This window comes from Muntiacus reevesi, chromosome 1 (genome assembly GCF_963930625.1).
Source record: "Muntiacus reevesi chromosome 1, mMunRee1.1, whole genome shotgun sequence".
NCBI classification, from domain to species: Eukaryota; Metazoa; Chordata; class Mammalia; order Artiodactyla; family Cervidae; genus Muntiacus; species Muntiacus reevesi.
Window position 1 is genome coordinate 180,447,562 of NC_089249.1, and position 16,833 is coordinate 180,464,394.

Here is a 16,833-nt window from a genome sequence, read left to right on the forward strand (position 1 = left end):
ACAAGTTTTCAGGATAACAGGGATGCGACCGCAGATATAAGGATCAAGGGAGAGGTACAGGGAAGAAGCACAGAAAGGCTGAAGGGAAAAAAAAGCAGGAAAATAAAGGTGAGAATACTGGGAGGATAGGGCTTCCAGCCCCTATATGATGTGTTTAAACCTCACTCGCTATCCTAAATCTCCCGTTAGGGAGAGCCCACTGGACCGAGGCTTGCACGGTGTGAGGCCAGCCTCTCCCACCTGTTTGTCACCTGTCAAGGTGAGCTGTTGCCAGTCACAGGCTGAGAGCAGTGATTAGCTGCAGGAGGTCCGCTCTCTGAGAAGGATACAACAGAGGAGTAGAAAAGGAGAAAGAAGTAGAGAGATAACAAGAGGGGAAAGAGACAAAGAGGTAGGGTTAAGCTTTGCCTTAATGAGGCCCCCAGGTGGGACAAAGTGAGGTTCAGGTGATCACTTGTCACCAGTGGTGGTCCCCCAGGCGCCCAGGTCTTCTCCCGGGAAGCGGACAACTGTCCCAAGCTGGGTGCCAAAAACCTGCTACTGATCTGGGTTCTTGGCCTTCCTTAATCAACAGAAGTTGACTTTAGAGGGGAGACAAGAAATTCAGACAAGGCTTTATTGGGGTCCTTCCTGCTGCAGCAGTGAGGGAGAGTAAGCGGGTCCCTTGCTGGCTACTGAGGTGGGTGGGAGGGGCAACCTGGTTCCTTAAATGGGGTGAGGGAAGGGGTGTATCTAGGAGTTAGTCAGGAGGGGTGGCTTAGATGGTTTGCCCATCCTTCAGGCCAAGTGCAAGGGACACGCACAGTACCCTGTTTCTGCTCGTGGCTCTTCAGAAGTGGCAGTTGGGGTTTCTGGTCTTTTTGTATCTTGTTCATAATTTGCCCCAACTGCCCACGCACACAGTAACTTTTAGTCCCTTGTAGTTTCTTTGCGTTTTGTAGCTGCATAAGACCTTTGTCCAGGTGCAGCACCCCAGCTAAGGGTTCCAGATCCCAGCCTGTCTCACTTCCGCCTAAACCCCTCAAACCTGGGACAGGGGCCTGAGGGGCCTCAGTTAACCCGACCGAGGTCCAAACATGGGTTGGGGAAGCTCATAAGGAAAACGTTATTGAGAAGGGGTCGGAGGGCTAACGCAAGCCGCCACTACAGCGGACCGCACAGTCTGGAAGGCCCCTGCTTCGACCTACCTGAGGCCAGAGCCCAGGGCGCCTGACCCGCACCCCGCGAAGTCCAGGACGTTTGAGGCCGCACGCGGGGCCGCCGCCGCGAGGCGGACGGGCGCGATCCCGGGCGTTCGTCCCCCACCCCGCCCCTCGCGTACCGGTGTCGGCAGCGGGTGATGCGGCCCCTTTAAGTCCCGGCCGCCCCGCCCTTCGCAGCCAACTCCGCGGCGGCCCGGGATCCAGGCCGGGCCGCGGCTCTCGCCGCCAAGCCTAACCCAGCCCGGCCCGGCCCGGCCCGAGCGCCGAGCCTAGGCCGTCCGCTTCCCACAGCCTGGAGGAGCCGGCGGTGCGGCGCCCGGCCCGGTCCGCAGCCGGGCAGGCCGGCCCGCACCTCCGCCCGGCCCCGGGCTCGCAGCCCGTCCCCGCCCCGGGGCCGGGGCCCCTGCAGCCTCCCGGTCCCGGCGCTCCGGCCCCGGCCCCCCGGGCCATGCGGCCTCGGCCCCGCCGGCGCCCACCGCGTACCTGAGGAGATGAGGCTCCGCAATGGCGCCTTCCTGACGCTGCTGCTCTTCTGCCTGTGCGCCTTCTTCTCGCTCTCCTGGTACGCGGCGCTCAGCGGCCAGAAAGGTGAGCCCCTCCCCCGCCGGCCCTGCCCCGCTCCCCTCCCGCCCCGGCGCCGGCCTCGGGAGCCGGGCTCGGGCGTCCGCCGCGGACGGCGGCCGGAAGCCGGCGCCGGCGCCCCTTCCCCGCCCGGCCGGCGCGGGAGGACGCCCCTCCCTCCGCGCCCCCACTTGTTTGCTGCCGGAGTAACGAAATTCTCCTCGGGCCGGGGCTGGGCCTCGAGGCGGGGGCCGGGCGGGCGCTCGGCACTGGCCTCCGCGAGTTTTGCCCGCGCTGGGGCGGGTCGCCCCCTCTGGCGAGCGGGGGACCTCAGAGTTCTCAGAGAGGGAAGGGAGCCCCAGGGGCAGAGGCGGCTCCGCCGGCCCGGGCACATGGACGCCCCGTTTCCGAGAGCCGCGTGAAGTGGCAGCCGGACGTCCAGGCGGCACTGTCACCTGCCGCCACCGCTCCACCCCGGCCCGCTCCGCGTGCGGCTCCCCGGGCCTCAGCATTCCTCCTCCGGAACGTCTGGCCCCAGGACTCCTCCGCGGGGATGCAGGCGCCGCGGGAGCCTTCCTCAGGCTGCTGGCCTGCGGGGTGCCTTGGGGGCCTCAGGAACAGCCCACCTGGCTACCGCTTCACTTACTTTATGTGGCCTCCCGTGAAGTTTGATAAAGCTAGCCAGTCCACCGCCATGGCCCTCCGAGTCTGCTAGCACACTTCGGGGTGAGGGGGCAGACCCCAGCACTGGCTGGAGTTGCTCCATATTGGTTGGGATGGATGGGGCTGAGTGGAGCCTTTGCTGAGGGCACAAGGCTGAGGAGGCCCTCGCAGGCCTCTGTCAACCCAGCCTGCAGCACCAGAGGCAGCAGGAAAAGCTGCTTCCTTCCTGCCTCTGGCTTTCCCTGCAGGAGGCCTAGGCAGGATCGTGCTGAGGCTGCTGACCTCAGCCTCCCTTGCACCCCCTGCTTCCCTGTCCCCAGCAGAGGCTGCAGGAGGAGCGGGAGCCTTTCTGACCCTCGAAGTCCCCGTGTCCCCACCTGGCTCCTGCCTGCCCAGCTCAGCCCAGCCCTGTTTGGGTGGAGGCTTGGGCTGTCCTTGGGGCACCAGAAGCCTGGAAGGAGAACTCTAGGACTTGGTACATGGAGGCCACGGCTGGAGCAGAGTTCTCTGTAGATCTATGTATGTGGAGTGTATGACCCAGGCAAGGGCATGGCTGGGGCAGAGTGCTGTGTGGGTGAGGTGTGTCACATAGGGGAGGACATTTGGGACCCTTGGGAGAGTAGCCAGGTAGGCAGACTGACTTGGAGGCCAAGGTGGGGCCATACCTGATGGGCTGGGGCACATTTGTGCAGTTGTGAATGAAGTAATGAACCCTTGCACCTTGTCCTGGGCTAGGCCACAGTTCCTGGTGCCTCTTGCAGCAGCCACATGCTCTCAGCTGGATGTCAGGAATTGCAGTGTCAGACCCCCACCTGTGCCAGACACCAGACTGTGAGTCTGACTAGCCACAGTGTCCAGGAGCATGGGAGTGAGGGTGATACCCATGGCTCCATTTAGGCCTACTCTCCCTAGGGCCTTCCCAGGTGGCCCTAGTGGTAAAGAACCTGCCTGCCAATGCAGGAGACTTAAGAGATTCGGGTTCGATCCCTGGGTTGGGAAGATCTCTTGGAGAAGGGCATGGCAATCCACTACAGTATTCTTGCCTGGAGAATCCCATGGACAGAGGAGCCTGGCGGACTACAGCCCATGGGGTTGCAAAGACTGAAGCTTCTTAGCAGCAGCAGTAGCAGCTCCGTAAGGGAAGAAGCATCCAGGAGCCTGGTCAAAGAAGTTGGGTTCAGATGCAGGGTCCTTGTCCCTGGGGCCTGAAAGCCCAGAAGCCTGTGACATGTGACAAGAGGGTCACCTGGGCCTTCCCTACTGAGGGCTGCTATTCTTTGGGGGGCCCAGTAAGATCTGGTCTTTGAAGGCCTGAAGAGAAGCCCGAGTCTGGGCTGTTATATGAACCTTTCTCATTTTTACATTCAGATGACTGTATTAAGCCTGCAGGGAAGCCAGACTAAATCTGAGACCAGACTGGACCTTGGCTTCCAGTTTGCAGTGAATAGGGAACTCAGGAGAGGGCGCACCCTGGCATGGATGCTTAGAGGAAAAGCACAGGAACCCAGATCTGTAGGGAAAGGAAGAGGTGGGCAGGGAGCCAGAGAGAAAGGAAAGTAGGAGCAGGTGGCATCCTGGAAGCCAAGGGCCAGGAAGGACAGATAGGCCTTGGCAAGACAGACCCTGGATGCAGGTTTCAGGCTCACTTTCACCTCCAGCCTTGACAAAATTTGTGCATCAGCTCCACTAATGCTCCAGTTACAGCCCTGCTAAAGGTGCCCAGGGAAGGCAGCAGCTCTCCAGGGGGTTAGCCTCAGCCACACTGCCCTCCCCTATGTCTAGGCTGTCCCCTCTCTTAGACTTCAGCAATGATGGATGCCCATCTTGACCCCTGGGAGGGTGGATGCAAATCTTGTAGAGGAGGAGGACACCTGCCCCCGTCTCCATGCTTCTGCCCCACTGCAGGCCGACAGCAGCCCTTCACTGGGCCTGGCACCTGTCTGTGCCTCTCTGAGCCTATTTTTCCATCCCTCAGTACAGGGCACAAGGTCTGTGCCCCAGCTTCAACCTTGAAATCTGTTTCTTTAATGAGGAGGGAACCAAAGGGAAGCTTGTGGTCTGTAGGCCTCAGATATCTTGATTATTTTGCCTTCTGGTAGAGGGAGCGGCAGGAAAGCCTCCAATAGTGTGACCACAGCTGCCCCCAGGACTTGGAAAGAGGAAAGCTTCTGGCAAGAGGACCAGGGTAGGAAGCAGGCTGTGCCCAGGCCTCAGTGGTCAGGGTGATTCAGGTCAGCAGGGCCCACCTCTGGGTCCACCTAGGATAGGCTAAGGTTGGACAGAGCTCAGCCTACTTAAAAATTAGAGAAGGCCATGTGTGGGGGGAGCAGGGGCAGCAGGCAGAGAGACTGAGGCCTCCTTACATTCCCTCCACCTCACAGAGGGCCCCGCTGCAGGGGGCTTCCTTGGGTAGAGCCAGTAGCATTGGGGTGGATATCAGGGACAGTAGGTAGGTAGGTGGAGACTGCAGGACGGAGGCCACCTCCCTGCTCAGGCGGCTCTGAACCACGCCCTGCTGGGCCTCAGCACTCCTCAGTGACCCTTCCTGTTGGCCGCTGGGCGTGGCCAGCTCCCTGTTTAAAGGGTCTGGTTTCTGGGGTAACCTGGCCTCAGAACCCAGTGCAGAGCCTCAAAGATCTGGTAGCCTGACTCCTAACTCGCGCCACAGTGGGGCTGCTCCTGAACACACAAGCTCTACGTGGCCTGGCCTTTGGCCCCAGGGGCGGCATGTGGGGAGGGAAGACTGGGGCACGCATCTGACTTTGGAGTGCCTTATCAAGGATCTGCTTGGCTCCCCTGCTCTTTTCTCCACCCACCGCCCCCCCCCCCCATCCTCTCTGTCCTTCCTAGGGGCTACTCCTTTCTCTTTTTCCGGAACTTAGCACTTAGACCTCTGCCCTAGCTACAGAAAGGGGGTGTCCTGGGATGACCAAATTTTGCCTTGGTCATGACCTTTGGAGTATCTGGTTGTGGCAAAGTGACACCGTCCCAGGGCATTCTGGGGTTTGTGATCCCCCCTGAGGGATCAAGGAATATAAAAGCTGCCTAAGGATGAGAGGGGAGACATCTAGAAGGCTTCCTAGACTTGGAGATTTTGCACCAAGGCCTTGAAGGCTCCATGGGCTTTCATTAGGCACAAAGAAGAAAAGGGAATCCCAGGCAGATGAAACAAGCATGTGTGAAAGCATAAATGTCAAACGAGGAAAAGGCAGTGTGTGTGATAGCAAATAAAGAGGGCAAATGCCAGGTCCGAAAAGGCCTTGAGAGTGAACAGCCTGGCAGGACCTGGCTGCCTCAGCAGCAGCAGCAGATGGCACTGTTGTTTCTATCTCATTCTTGATTGCTTGGCCCTGCCAGACCAGTGGAGCCAGGTACTGGCACCCTGGGGCTCCCTGTCCACCATCAGGCAGTCCCACCTCTGGGCTGCTTCAGGTCCATGTCATCAGAGCCTGCAGATGGGACCCAGCTGGAGGGTCTGATACAGGTTCCTCTGGGTGGCATGACATAGGCCTGGGACAGCTCTTCAGAGAAGCAGGCCACAGGGCATTGAGAGCTTGTGTTCCCTCTCTGCTGTTGCCTTGCTGAGGGACCTGTGACTCGTTTTTCAACTTCATTTGCTCCTCTGAGCACTGGGGGCTGTAACTGCAGCAGTCCCCCCACCCCCCCACTGTGTGAGATTATGAATCCAGAGCTGGTGTCTAGTGTACAATGTCCGGGGCTCGGTCCTACTTGGAGGATAGGAGGGGATGTTCAGGGAGGTTTTCTGTCCCCAAGGAGCTTTGGGGATGGGGCTACCTGTGATCTCTGTGAAGTGGGATGGGAAGCCAACTGCAGAGGCTGAAAGAAAGAACAGGGGAAGGCTGGCCTCAACATCAGAACTGCTTGAGGAAGGTGGGTCTTGGATGGCACCTTGGATGTCCTACCTCCTGGAAGGAGGAGATGCTGCACGAAGCAGGAAGGGGCTGTGAGAGCTACTGGGAGGAGAGAATTCAGTCCTAGGCTTTTCCACCTTTAGTTTAGTTTGTCCCACCTGGGCCTGGAAGGGATCCTGCAGCCTTCCCACTTCAGACATCTCCTCTGGAGAAAATAAAGGGAGAGCCCTGGAGAGGGCTAATTCCCCCTGTGGAGGCTTTTCTTCTGCAGGTGTGAGTGTCACTGTGACTTCAGAGTGACTCTTATGTAACTACATGTGACTACATGTGACTCACATGTAGCAGGCATGTGAACAGAAGTGAACAGATAGGTGTGCTGGCACACTCAAGGGGCAGCAGGTCGGCTCTAGGCTGCCCCCTGGTGACAGCATGCATACCACTCACAGGTGATGTGGTGGACGTCTACCAGCGGGAGTTCCTGGCCCTGCGTGACCGCTTGCATGCAGCCGAGCAGGAGAGCCTCAAGCGCTCCAAGGAGCTCAACCTGGTGCTGGATGAGATCAAGAGGGCCATGTCCGAGAGACAGGCACTGCGAGATGGAGACAGCAATCGCACCTGGGGCCGCCTAACTGGTGAGGTGCGGGAATGCGGCGCAGTGGGGACACGAAGCTGATGGTTAAGCTTGTTGTCTGACCTGCCCCTTCCCGACCCACCCAGAGGATCCACGCCTGAAGCCGTGGAACGTGTCGCACAAGCACGTGCTGCACCTGCCCACTGTCTTCCACCACCTGCCACACCTGCTGGCCAAGGAAAGCAGCCTGCAGCCGGCCGTGCGCGTGGGCCAGGGCCGCACCGGAGGTAGGGGGGCCCAGGAGAGGCCAGAGGCGGGCGGTGGGGTGATCCCCACGTGTACCCAGGGCCGACTCTCCGAGTCCCCGCAGTGTCGGTGGTGATGGGCATCCCCAGCGTGCGACGCGAGGTGCACTCCTACCTGACGGACACGCTGCACTCACTCATCTCGGAGCTGAGCCCACAGGAGAAGGAGGACTCGGTCATCGTGGTGCTGATTGCTGAGGCGAGTGGGTGGGGTCAGGCGGGGGTAAGGGGGGCGCGCCGTGCAGGGCACGCGGCAGAAAGGGGCAGGGAGAGGAAAACTGCAGGGTTTCAGAGGAAGAGACTCACAAGTTCAGTTGTTGGTTTCATTCACAAACTTGCCACGGTAAAAAATTAAAAGGAAAGAGACAGTTTACTTTCCCCTCCTGAGGATGTGAAGTTACATAGTCCGCCCCACCCCTTGGCCCCAGGTATCTAGAAGGGCTTTTTCTGAGGCACCTATGGTCCCTAGGCCCAGCCTTACTTAGCCTTTAGGACGGTGGGAGAAACAGCTGTGTCCTTCCCCCAGCCTTTTCTTCCAGGCCATTTGGGGTGACAGCCTGACTCAGGGAGGGCACTTGGTCTTCCCACAGACTGACCCGCAGTATACCTCGCTGGTGACAGAGAATATCAAGGCCTTGTGAGTACTGACAGCCCAGCATGGCTGGTGAAGGGAGGATTCTTTGTGAGGTGTTGGGTAGGCAGGTGCCTTCCATCTATGGGGAGGGTGCTTCCCGTCTTGGCTGTGGGGGTGGGTGTGTAGAGATGGCCCAACCCCTCTGAAGCCTCTCTGTGTCAGTAGGGTGCGTGTGGTGTTGGGGGGTGTCTGCCTGGTGGGCTTTAAGTAAAGGACGGGGTCTAGCTAGCTCAGCTGGAGTCTGCACACTCACTGGGCCTTCCTGTCCCCAGGTTCCCTACGGAGATCCATTCTGGGCTCCTGGAAGTCATCTCCCCTTCTCCCCACTTCTACCCTGACTTCTCCCGCCTCCGAGAGTCCTTTGGGGACCCCAAGGAGAGAGTCAGGTACTAGTCCTATCCCTCTCCCTGTGCCCCCAGCAACCTGCCCACCTGTGCTAAGGAACCGAGCCTGTGGGTGTCTTGAGTCCCAAGTCCTTTTCTGCAGTGCCTCTGTTGTTCCACTGGAGGACCCCTGCGTGGGGGAGGGGGGCCTGCTACCCACTCAGTCGCCTATGTGGTGGCCACACTGGAGGTGGGGGGGTCTGAGCTCTTGAGGCCCCTGCCCCTGGTCCACAGGTGGAGGACCAAACAGAACCTTGATTACTGCTTCCTCATGATGTATGCACAGTCCAAAGGCATCTACTACGTGCAGGTGAGCACTGATAGCCTGCTGTGTCCCGCGTCCCCCTGCACGGGCCTGGGCGGCGAGCCCTGCCCTCGCTGTGCCCATCCTGAGTCCAGGCCCCCTTCTCCCTACCCACCACTGTGCAGCTGGAAGATGACATCATAGCCAAGCCCAACTACCTGAGCACCATGAAGAACTTTGCACTCCAACAGCCCTCGGAAGACTGGATGATCCTGGAGTTCTCCCAGCTGGGCTTCATTGGTGTGCCAGTCCCCTCCCTGCCCACCTGGCCTCTGTCTGCCCACTTCTGCCTCTGTCATCAGCTCTCAGCCCCCTGCCCTGTTCCCAAGCCCAGGTCAGGCTCTGAGCCTTTTCCTAGAGTGCCCGCTGTAGCCCCACCTGGCCTATTCCTGCCTGCCCCTCTGCATCAAGATGTTTGGGCTCCCCAGCCCATCCACCCTCTTCTTACCCACACCTGCCTGCAGCCAGCCAAGAGGTTTTGCTGTGGAACCCTCCCCGGAGTCCCCCCACAGCGATTAAGAGGAAGTAGGTCAGGGCAGAGCTGCCTTCTCAGCACCCTTTTCCCCTGCTCCTGCCTTCAGGGAAGATGTTCAAGTCGCTGGACCTGAGCGTCATTGTGGAGTTCATCCTTATGTTCTACCGGGACAAGCCTATTGACTGGCTCCTGGACCACATTCTGTGGGTGAAGGTCTGCAACCCTGAGAAGGATGCGGTGAGCAGGGCCTGCACAGAGACGGGCAGGGGCGGTGGAGCAAGCAGCCTCCGTCAGGGACTGTGTTGGAGAGCGTGCCCCCGACAGGAGGAGACTGCGTGTTGCTGGCTGGAGGAGTTTCTGTCTTCAGAGGTGGAGTTAAGTTAAGCCCCAGTGTGTCACCCTCCCCCCACAGAAGCATTGTGACCGGCAGAAGGCCAACCTGCGGATCCGCTTCAAGCCGTCCCTCTTCCAGCATGTGGGTACTCACTCCTCACTGGCGGGCAAGATCCAGAAACTGAAGGTGGGCAGTGCCGCACTGGAGCCTGGTCGAGCACAGCAGAGCCTGGGCTGAGGCTGGGCCGGAGGGGGCAGGGCAGGTCCAGGCCCGTCTGAGCACTCTGTCCCTCCGCCGCTGCAGGACAAGGACTTTGGGAAGCACGCGCTGCGCATGGAGCACGTGAACCCGCCGGCAGAAGTGAGCACGAGCCTCAAGACGTACCAGCACTTCACCCTGGAGAAGGCCTACTTGCACGAGGATTTCTTCTGGGCCTTCACGCCTTCTGCAGGGGACTTCATCCGCTTCCGCTTCTTCCAGCCGCTGCGACTGGAGCGGTCAGTGCCAGTGCCCACAGATCCTCTTTGGGGGAGGGGGAGGGTGGCTACTGCAGTTCAAGCCTCACCACAAATTTCTGACCCTACAGATTCCCCTCTGTGATCCCCCAGCAGATTATTTAATATTGTTAGGTTTTCTTATCTGAAAAGTGTAACTCAGAGCAGTAGCTACAGAATTCCCTGGTGGTCCAGTGGAAAGACTCAGGCTTTCACTGCTGTGGACCCGGGTTCAGTCCCTGGTTGGCGAAATAAGATCCATAAGCTGTGTGTGGTGAGGACAAAAAGGAAAGGAACAGTAGCTCCTTCGTAAAGGCAAGTCCAGCATCGCCCACAGGAGCTTGGGGACACAGCCCACCACCATCAGCCTTATGAGTTAGTTGCCTTGTACAGTCCAGCGACTGCTTTGGGTGGTGCCCAACTTGGCCCAGTACCACAGGGCCCACTGAGAGGCTGTTGCTGAGCCCTGAAAGATGCTGGGATTCTTGGCCTCTGGAGGAGAGGAGTTCAATCCCGAGCTAGTGACCAGGCTTGATCACTCAGAGCTTTTGTGTGATAAAGTTTTATTAAAGTATAAGAGATAGAGAAAGCTTCTGACATAGACATCAGAAGGGGGCAGAAAGAGTGCCCCTCTGCTAGTCTTTAGCAGTATGTTGTAGACCTACCAGCAGGCTGCTAATTAGAGAAAGGAGATGTCTCAAAACTCAGAGTGGCACCAGGCCCCTCATTCACAACGTGCATTTTGAGATAACATTGGCACAAGGTGAGTCATCCCAGGCCATAAATCGATTGACATGAATCTTGAAGAAAGGCAGGTTTCCGAGTACATATATAGTTTCATAACATAGAAGAGGAGAACAATGTATGAGGAAAACACACTGGTTTGTGAGCCCTTGTCGGTTCTGAGTCTTAAGCAGAGCCAACTTGAAGAAAGACAAGAGTCTAGGATAAATGCATAGTTCATTAACATAGCTTAAGAAAACCATTTCCATAAAAACATTGGTTAGCTCATGGTTTGAGAAAAGTTCAGGTGGAACCAGGTGTCATCATGGCAACAGATTTTACCTCCTTTTAATTTCATAGAGAAGGATAAAACTGTCTAACCCTCGCACCCCGTTTCCTCCGTTTGGAGATCCCTGGCCTTCCTTCCTGTTACCCCCTCACCACTGACTGCTCTCCCGGCCCAGGCCCGGCCTGTTCTCTACTGGCTGTCATGCCTAGGCGGTGCCCCACCCCTACACAAGCTCACAGGCCTGTCTGGCCGCAGGTTCTTCTTCCGTAGTGGCAACATCGAGCACCCAGAGGACAAGCTGTTCAACACGTCTGTGGAGGTGTTGCCCTTTGATGTGAGTGTGGTGGGGGGTGGATGTGCACGGAGGCCAGCCCCTCCCACAGCCACTGGCTTCAGCCCCTGGATTTTGCCCCCAGAACCCCCAGTCAGACAAGGAGGCCCTGCAGGAGGGCCATGCGGTCACTCTGCAGTATCCCCGGAGCCCTGACGGCTACCTCCAGATAGGTGAGTGCAGGGCACCAAGCGGAGGCGGGCGAGGCTCAATGAGCAGGGCTCTCGGCCGCCTCTCACTGCTGCGCTCCCCCAGGCTCCTTCTACAAGGGCGTGGCACAAGGTGAAGTGGATCCTGCTTTTGGCCCCCTGGAAGCACTGCGCCTCTCCATCCAGACAGACTCACCTGTGTGGGTCATTCTGAGCGAGGTGACATGGGGCAGGGGATGGGGAGCTGTACCCAGCAGCTAAATCCTAGCTCTCTCTCAAACCCCAGCTGACACTGAGCCTGGTTCTTGCAGATTTTCCTGAAAAAGGCTGACTAAGCTGAGACTTATGAAGGTGCATTTCAGCTGGTCCTGAAGCCCAGGAGACCTGAGATGTCGCCGCAGCCCCCGAGAGCCAGGCACGGCCTCCCCAGTCTGCGGGGTTCTGCCTGGAACTGTGCTCCGCCGGCCTGGGGTGGCCGCTGGCCCGGAGGCCCCAGGAACTGGTGCTGCCCCGCCCGCCGGCCGCGGGGAAGAGGCAGGCGGCGCCTACACTGTGCCTGTGGCCGGCCGCGCCGCCCAGAGCCGCTCCCTCCTGGCCCCCACGGGCCAGGCCATTTTAGAAGAGCTTTCTCCTGGGCACCACTGTCTCTGGCGCGAACACTGGAATGCATATACTACTTTATGTGCTGTGTTTTTTATTCTTGGATACATTTGATTTTTTCACGTTAAGTCCACATATACTTCTATAAGAGCATTCCTTGTAATAAAGGGTTAATGACGTGTTCGCCTCTAATCCAGCTATATCATCCAGAGCCCCTGCCTTGGCAGCGGGGCTCAGCTTGACCTAGCTTTCATTTCCTGGGAGTGGTGGCTTGATGACTAGGTAACTGATGGAGCTAGTGTGGAATCTGGGTTCCCCCCCCCACTTCCAAGATGAATTTCATCAGATCACTCCCCCTAGCACCCATTATAGCTCTCAAAGTGCCTGCAGCCGCCTCTCACCAAAGGCACGCCCCCATCTCCGCACCCCAGGCATTTGTGGGTCTCACCCTGCTGACCCCCATTTCCAAGGCCCTGCTCCAGTCCCTGGTCTCTGACCCATTTTAGGGCTCTCAGCTGGCTCAGCGCCTTTGCTGTTACCCAGTTCCTCTCCTCTCCAATCTCAGCTAAAAGCCACCTTTTTAGGGACTATTCCCGGCGGGCATTCCTTCCAGATCTGGGCCCCAAGACACCCAGATGTTTACTGGAGAGCGCCTGTGTGTGCGCGCTAAGCCGCTTCAGTCGTGCCCGAGTTTTTGCAACCCCATGGACTGTAGACCGCCAGACTCTTCTGTCCATGGAATTCTCCAGGCAACAATATTGGAGCACGCCAATCAACCAAATTGACATCCATCGTCTTTCCCAGCTCTGCCGGCTGCAACAGGTCCGGAACACCTGTGCTCACCAGCGTCCGACTCTGGTGACCACATCCCACCCTGCTCCTCTGTCCATGTTCAAGGCAAGAATAGTGGAGTGGATTGCCATTTCCTCCTCCAGCGGATCTTCCTTACCCAGGGATCCAACCCATGTTTCCTGTGTCTCCTGCATCAGCAAGTGAATTCTTTACCACTGTGCCACCTAGGCATCTGGATGCCAGTAACCCAGTACGGATCCAAAAAGTCCCTTGTGTCGGCTGTGAAGGCCAAGGTACACGGAACGGGGCGGCTGAGGGTCAGCGGAGAGGCAGGATTCATAGAAGAGGGACAGGCGAGGAAAACACTGACCGCAGGGAGAAGCCCTGGGTGAGCATTGGCGAGAAAGGGCGCCTGCGCCCCGGGCGTGTGCCTCCCGGGTTTGGGAACAGGACAGGACCCGGGACCCGATCGAGCTCCCGTGGGGCGGCGGGGTGGGGAGGAGCGGCCTCTTGCCTTCCGCAGCCCTGCCTCGCCCGGTAGCCCACTCAACTGCTACGGGCCGAAGTTAGGCCCCTGCAGGCTCTACAACCCGCACTGCGCGACCCATTTCGACCGAAAGAGTGCACTCGGGGTCCTGTCATGGACGCTTTAATGAGAAACTGGAGGAGGCTCCGGCTCAACCGCCGCTCGGTCGTCCCGGCGTCCTCCGTCTCAGGTCCTCAGCAGCAGTTTCTGGAGTTGTCCAAGGAGCGTGGTGCGCAGCACGGCCGGGAGGAAGTGGGCGAGCAGGCCAAGGGCCGCCAGGGCCACGAGAAGCCAGAGCGCGCGCGCGCTCGCGTACAGCGGGGCCAGCCTGCGAGTGGGGCTCAGCGGCGGCGGGGCAGGACGCCGAACCCAGCCAGACCCCATGGCCCGCCTCCACCGGGAACCCGCCCACTGGACCCCCAAAGGGACCCGCCTCCAACCAGCCACCCGGTCCCGCCCGCGCTCCGCCAGCGGCCTCGGCCGTCACCGCCCTGCCCCGGCGGACCTCCGGCGAGCCACCCAGCCCTGCTTCTCACCTTTGCTGCGCAGAGCGCGCGTAGCCCTGGAAGTAGCGGAGGCGCGCGAACAGGTAGACCAGACCACACAGCGCCGCCGCACCTGGGGCAGGGGAGGGGACGGCGAGGCCGGCTGAGCTGAGCCCGCCGCTGCGGGGACCCCCAGGCTCCAATGCGTGCGCCCCTAGCCCACGTCCAAACCTTCGTGAAAGAAGATGCCGGCCACCCAGAGTGTGGCGAGGAACAGCGGGAAGTACTCGCTGCAGTTCACCCTGCGGTGCGGGCGGGGCAGCATGAAGGCGCAGGTCTGCTCCCTCAGAGCCTGCCCGCCCGGGGGCTGCCTCGCTGCCCACCCCGCGCCCTCCCACGCGGCTCACTGGGCTCGGTAGATGCGCTCGAACTCCGGCGGGCCGGTGGTGAGCGGCGGCGACACGCGGAAGGCCCTGCGCGCCGAGATCACCTGCAGAGAGAAGTAGGCTGGGGACAGAGGGGTTGCAGGAGTCAGACTCGGCACCCTGACTCCTGGCCTGGCTGCTCATCTTCTCTGATCCCTGCTCCACGCCCTGCTCGTGGAGACTCCCCTTTAAAGCCCAACATAGAGGACAGCCGGACCCCGCTCTTCTCCGGTGTCCATGACACTCAATAGGGAGGGCTGGGTGTGGGCCTGGGGCTCTGAGAGGTCCTGTCCAGCCCAGTAAGTGTAGGAGGAAGGGATGACACGTCACAGGACACCTGCCATCAAAAGGACTTTGCTCCTGAATTAGTTTGACTTGGAAAACACAAGCAGATACCCAATTCCCACCCTCTAGGCATGGACTGTGGCCCATGTCCTTGGACTGGGAGTCCCACTTGAAGGCAGTGAAAGTGAAAGTGTTCATCACTCTGTCCTGTCTGACTCTTTGAGACCCCATGGACTGTAGCCCACCAAACTCCTTTGTCCAAGGGATTTTCCAGGCAAGAATACTGGAGTGGGTTGCCATTTTCTTCTCCAGGGGATCTTCCCGACCCAGGTCTCCTGTATAGCAGGCAGGTTCTTTACCAACTGAGCCACCGTTGGGTGCATCCTTCCAGATTCAAGGGAGTACACACCTTGTGGCCATCGTCCCTGCTCCCTACCCGCATAGTTCACCAGGAGGGACCTCCTGGATTGCTGTGCCTGCAAACTGTGGTTCCGGTCCTGCCTCAGTTTCTCTGTTCAGGCTCTCTGGACCCTGCCTCAGTCGGGGTCTAGATACCCTGTCCTCTGCCCCCAGGTGGTTAACAGCTGGGACTCCTCTAGTCCAACTCCGAACCACTGGCCTCTGCCCCTCTGCCTTCTGACACTGATGGGTACAGAGAGAGTGGGGGCCGACTCTTGAGAGCCTGAGTGCACAGGAACCCTTCTACTTGGTCTCAGGCCAGATGCCCACCACATACACAGTTGCAGTACTGGGTGTCTCCAACTTCCTGCAAGTTCTGTGGCTCTGATGCTCTTGGTGCCAGGCTTTCTGTAGGGCCCAACCTGAGTGCACTGTAAATACCAGGGTGGCCTTGCCAGCACCATGTAGGGCCTGGAGGGCGGCCCCGTGTCTACATGAGCAGGGCCTGAGGGGTGAGCTCACTGGCATGGCTGGAGATCAACTCTGTCTGTCTGTTCAGCCCCTCCAGGGCCCCTGCCTCAGGCTGTGTCTTCTCCTGGGGCATGTCGGTCCCAGGAATGTGTGATCTAGGGCCAATCTGAAAAGAGCACTCAGCAGGCACCTCTGGGGGGTTTCAACCCTGTCCAGCTTCACACGGTTCCAGGATAAAGAGAGTGCCTTTGAAGGCAGGGCCAGGAGATGGGGTCCTCCCACTGGGACACCCAGCGAAGAGACACTTGGAGAGGGCAGGGGTCATCTGGAGTAGGGCTGCCTCAGGCCCATGGCTGTCCCACTTCTATACCCACCATCAGAACATCCATTCATGCTGACAGCCTGCCCTCCTGCTCAGGTCCAACAGGGCTGGATGCCCCACTTTCTCACTGAAAGCCCTGCCCTCCTCCAGAGCTCTTTATGCTGGTCAAGGGACCACCCCCAACACCAAGGCAGGCATCCCTAGGGAGACTTTTTCCATTTCCTTGCCCATCCCCTAGGTCAGGCACCTCTGCCCAGGGTTTCAGTTTGCCCTGCAAACACCCCTCCAGGGCCTCTCCCCTTCCCACTTAGGGAAAGTGCCAGGCCTTCAGCCCTGGAGCATCCCTTCCTCTGGGGTCAGGAAAGCTGGAGTACCAGGAGTCTGGGCTGTCCCTCACCTTGGCCTGGCCTTCCCAGCACTCCCCCAACCCTGCGCAGAGCCTGGTGGCAGGAAGGCAGACCGCAGGGTCCGAGGCCCACCCACCTCCCAAGCAGGAGCCAGCCCACCTTGTAGCAGGACGCCCAGGAGGGTGACGGTGGCCAGAAGAGCTACCTCGTCCTTCATGGTGACGGCGGCTCTGGCGGCCAGACTGGCCTGTGAGCGGGTTATCTGCGGGGCCTGATCACCCTCGTCTGCTGCTCGGAGGCTGGCCCCGGAGAGGAAGAGTGGCCGGCTCTCCCCGCCCTCCTCAGTGGCCGGGGGTGGGGAGGGGGCGTGGCCAAGCCTGGGAGAGCCAAAGCAGCGAGCAGGCGGAAACAGGACCACATGGAGCCTGGGCTGGAGAGAGCGGTTACCTGGGGACAGCCCAGCCTCCTCCTCCCAGTCCTTGTGGGCCTTCTTGGTCTAGCCTTGCGCTGGCAGGACTCAAATTGTCCACCTTAGGCTTGCTTCAGCTGCCAGGTCACCCGAGTGTCCCCAAAGGCCCTCCAGACCTTCTCTTGTCCAGGATCTGATCTCAGGAATCGAGACGCTCCTACTTGAACCACCCATTGCCACCACTTCCCAAGTCCTAATCATTCTCAAATCCACCCCCAGTGCCGTCTTCCAAAGCCCACTTGCCCCTCACAGACTCCTGGCCCTGACCCCCCATCAACCCACTCCTCTATCTCCCACTACCCAGCTGGGGTTGTTTTATATCATGCAACTGTGACTACAGGGTACTCCAAGCACCCAGCCCACACCGGGCACAGCCAAGTCCTTGCTCCCTTCCAGAAAACCCAATGTCCACCAGTTCTACA

The 16,833-nt window shown here is 59.4% G+C and overlaps 3 protein-coding genes across 6 annotated transcripts in view; 1 reads left to right on the forward strand and 2 right to left on the reverse strand.

The window, feature by feature from the left end:
- The window catches only part of SQSTM1 (sequestosome 1), a 55,523-nt gene extending 53,786 nt beyond the window's left edge, over positions 1-1,737 (reverse strand). Inside the window, exon 1 of the mRNA XM_065917256.1 lies at positions 1,686-1,737. The gene's annotated coding sequence lies outside the window, so the exon portion shown is untranslated. The remainder of the gene's footprint in view (positions 1-1,685) is intronic.
- MGAT4B (alpha-1,3-mannosyl-glycoprotein 4-beta-N-acetylglucosaminyltransferase B) lies at positions 1,370-12,069 on the forward strand. Of its 3 annotated transcripts, none has more exons than XM_065917253.1 (15): positions 1,370-1,790; positions 6,745-6,930; positions 7,016-7,156; positions 7,240-7,373; positions 7,765-7,811; positions 8,081-8,194; positions 8,426-8,501; positions 8,621-8,735; positions 9,077-9,207; positions 9,383-9,445; positions 9,608-9,801; positions 11,066-11,144; positions 11,227-11,314; positions 11,397-11,509; positions 11,602-12,069. In XM_065917253.1, exons 1-15 carry the CDS (start codon positions 1,694-1,696, stop codon positions 11,623-11,625), a joined length of 1,602 nt encoding a protein of 533 aa, XP_065773325.1. In that variant the 5' UTR covers positions 1,370-1,693; the 3' UTR covers positions 11,626-12,069. The 3 variants fall into 3 exon arrangements, with proteins under 3 accessions (XP_065773325.1, XP_065773324.1, XP_065773326.1); XM_065917252.1 differs by having other exon boundaries at positions 1,371-1,790; positions 9,383-9,490; XM_065917254.1 differs by lacking the exon at positions 1,370-1,790 and adding an exon at positions 2,891-2,945 and having other exon boundaries at positions 9,383-9,490.
- Positions 12,070-13,325: 1,256 nt separating this feature from the next.
- On the reverse strand, positions 13,326-16,239 carry LTC4S (leukotriene C4 synthase). Of its 2 annotated transcripts, none has more exons than XM_065931289.1 (5): positions 16,102-16,239; positions 14,101-14,200; positions 13,925-13,995; positions 13,745-13,826; positions 13,326-13,536 (listed from the first exon to the last, which is right to left on the reverse strand). In XM_065931289.1, exons 1-5 carry the CDS (start codon positions 16,157-16,159, stop codon positions 13,395-13,397), a joined length of 453 nt encoding a protein of 150 aa, XP_065787361.1. In that variant the 5' UTR covers positions 16,160-16,239; the 3' UTR covers positions 13,326-13,394. The 2 variants fall into 2 exon arrangements, with proteins under 2 accessions (XP_065787361.1, XP_065787366.1); XM_065931294.1 differs by having other exon boundaries at positions 14,101-14,183; positions 16,148-16,199.
- Between the last annotated feature and the right edge of the window lie 594 nt (positions 16,240-16,833).

Excerpts from the sequence above, each read along its gene's own strand:
- MGAT4B (XM_065917252.1), top strand. The coding sequence starts at position 1,694 with ATGAGGCTCCGCAATGGCGCCTTCCTGACGCTGCTGCTCTTCTGCCTG. Across the intron at positions 1,791-6,744 it reads GGCGCTCAGCGGCCAGAAAG|GTGATGTGGTGGACGTCTAC; the intron begins GTGAGCCCCTCC and ends TACCACTCACAG. Across the intron at positions 9,491-9,607 it reads GCAAGATCCAGAAACTGAAG|GACAAGGACTTTGGGAAGCA; the intron begins GTGGGCAGTGCC and ends CCGCCGCTGCAG.
- LTC4S (XM_065931289.1), bottom strand. The coding sequence starts at position 16,159 with ATGAAGGACGAGGTAGCTCTTCTGGCCACCGTCACCCTCCTGGGCGTC. Across the intron at positions 14,201-16,101 it reads CCTGGGCGTCCTGCTACAAG|CCTACTTCTCTCTGCAGGTG; the intron begins GTGGGCTGGCTC and ends CTCTGTCCCCAG. Across the intron at positions 13,537-13,744 it reads GCGCGCTCTGCGCAGCAAAG|GCTGGCCCCGCTGTACGCGA; the intron begins GTGAGAAGCAGG and ends CCCCACTCGCAG.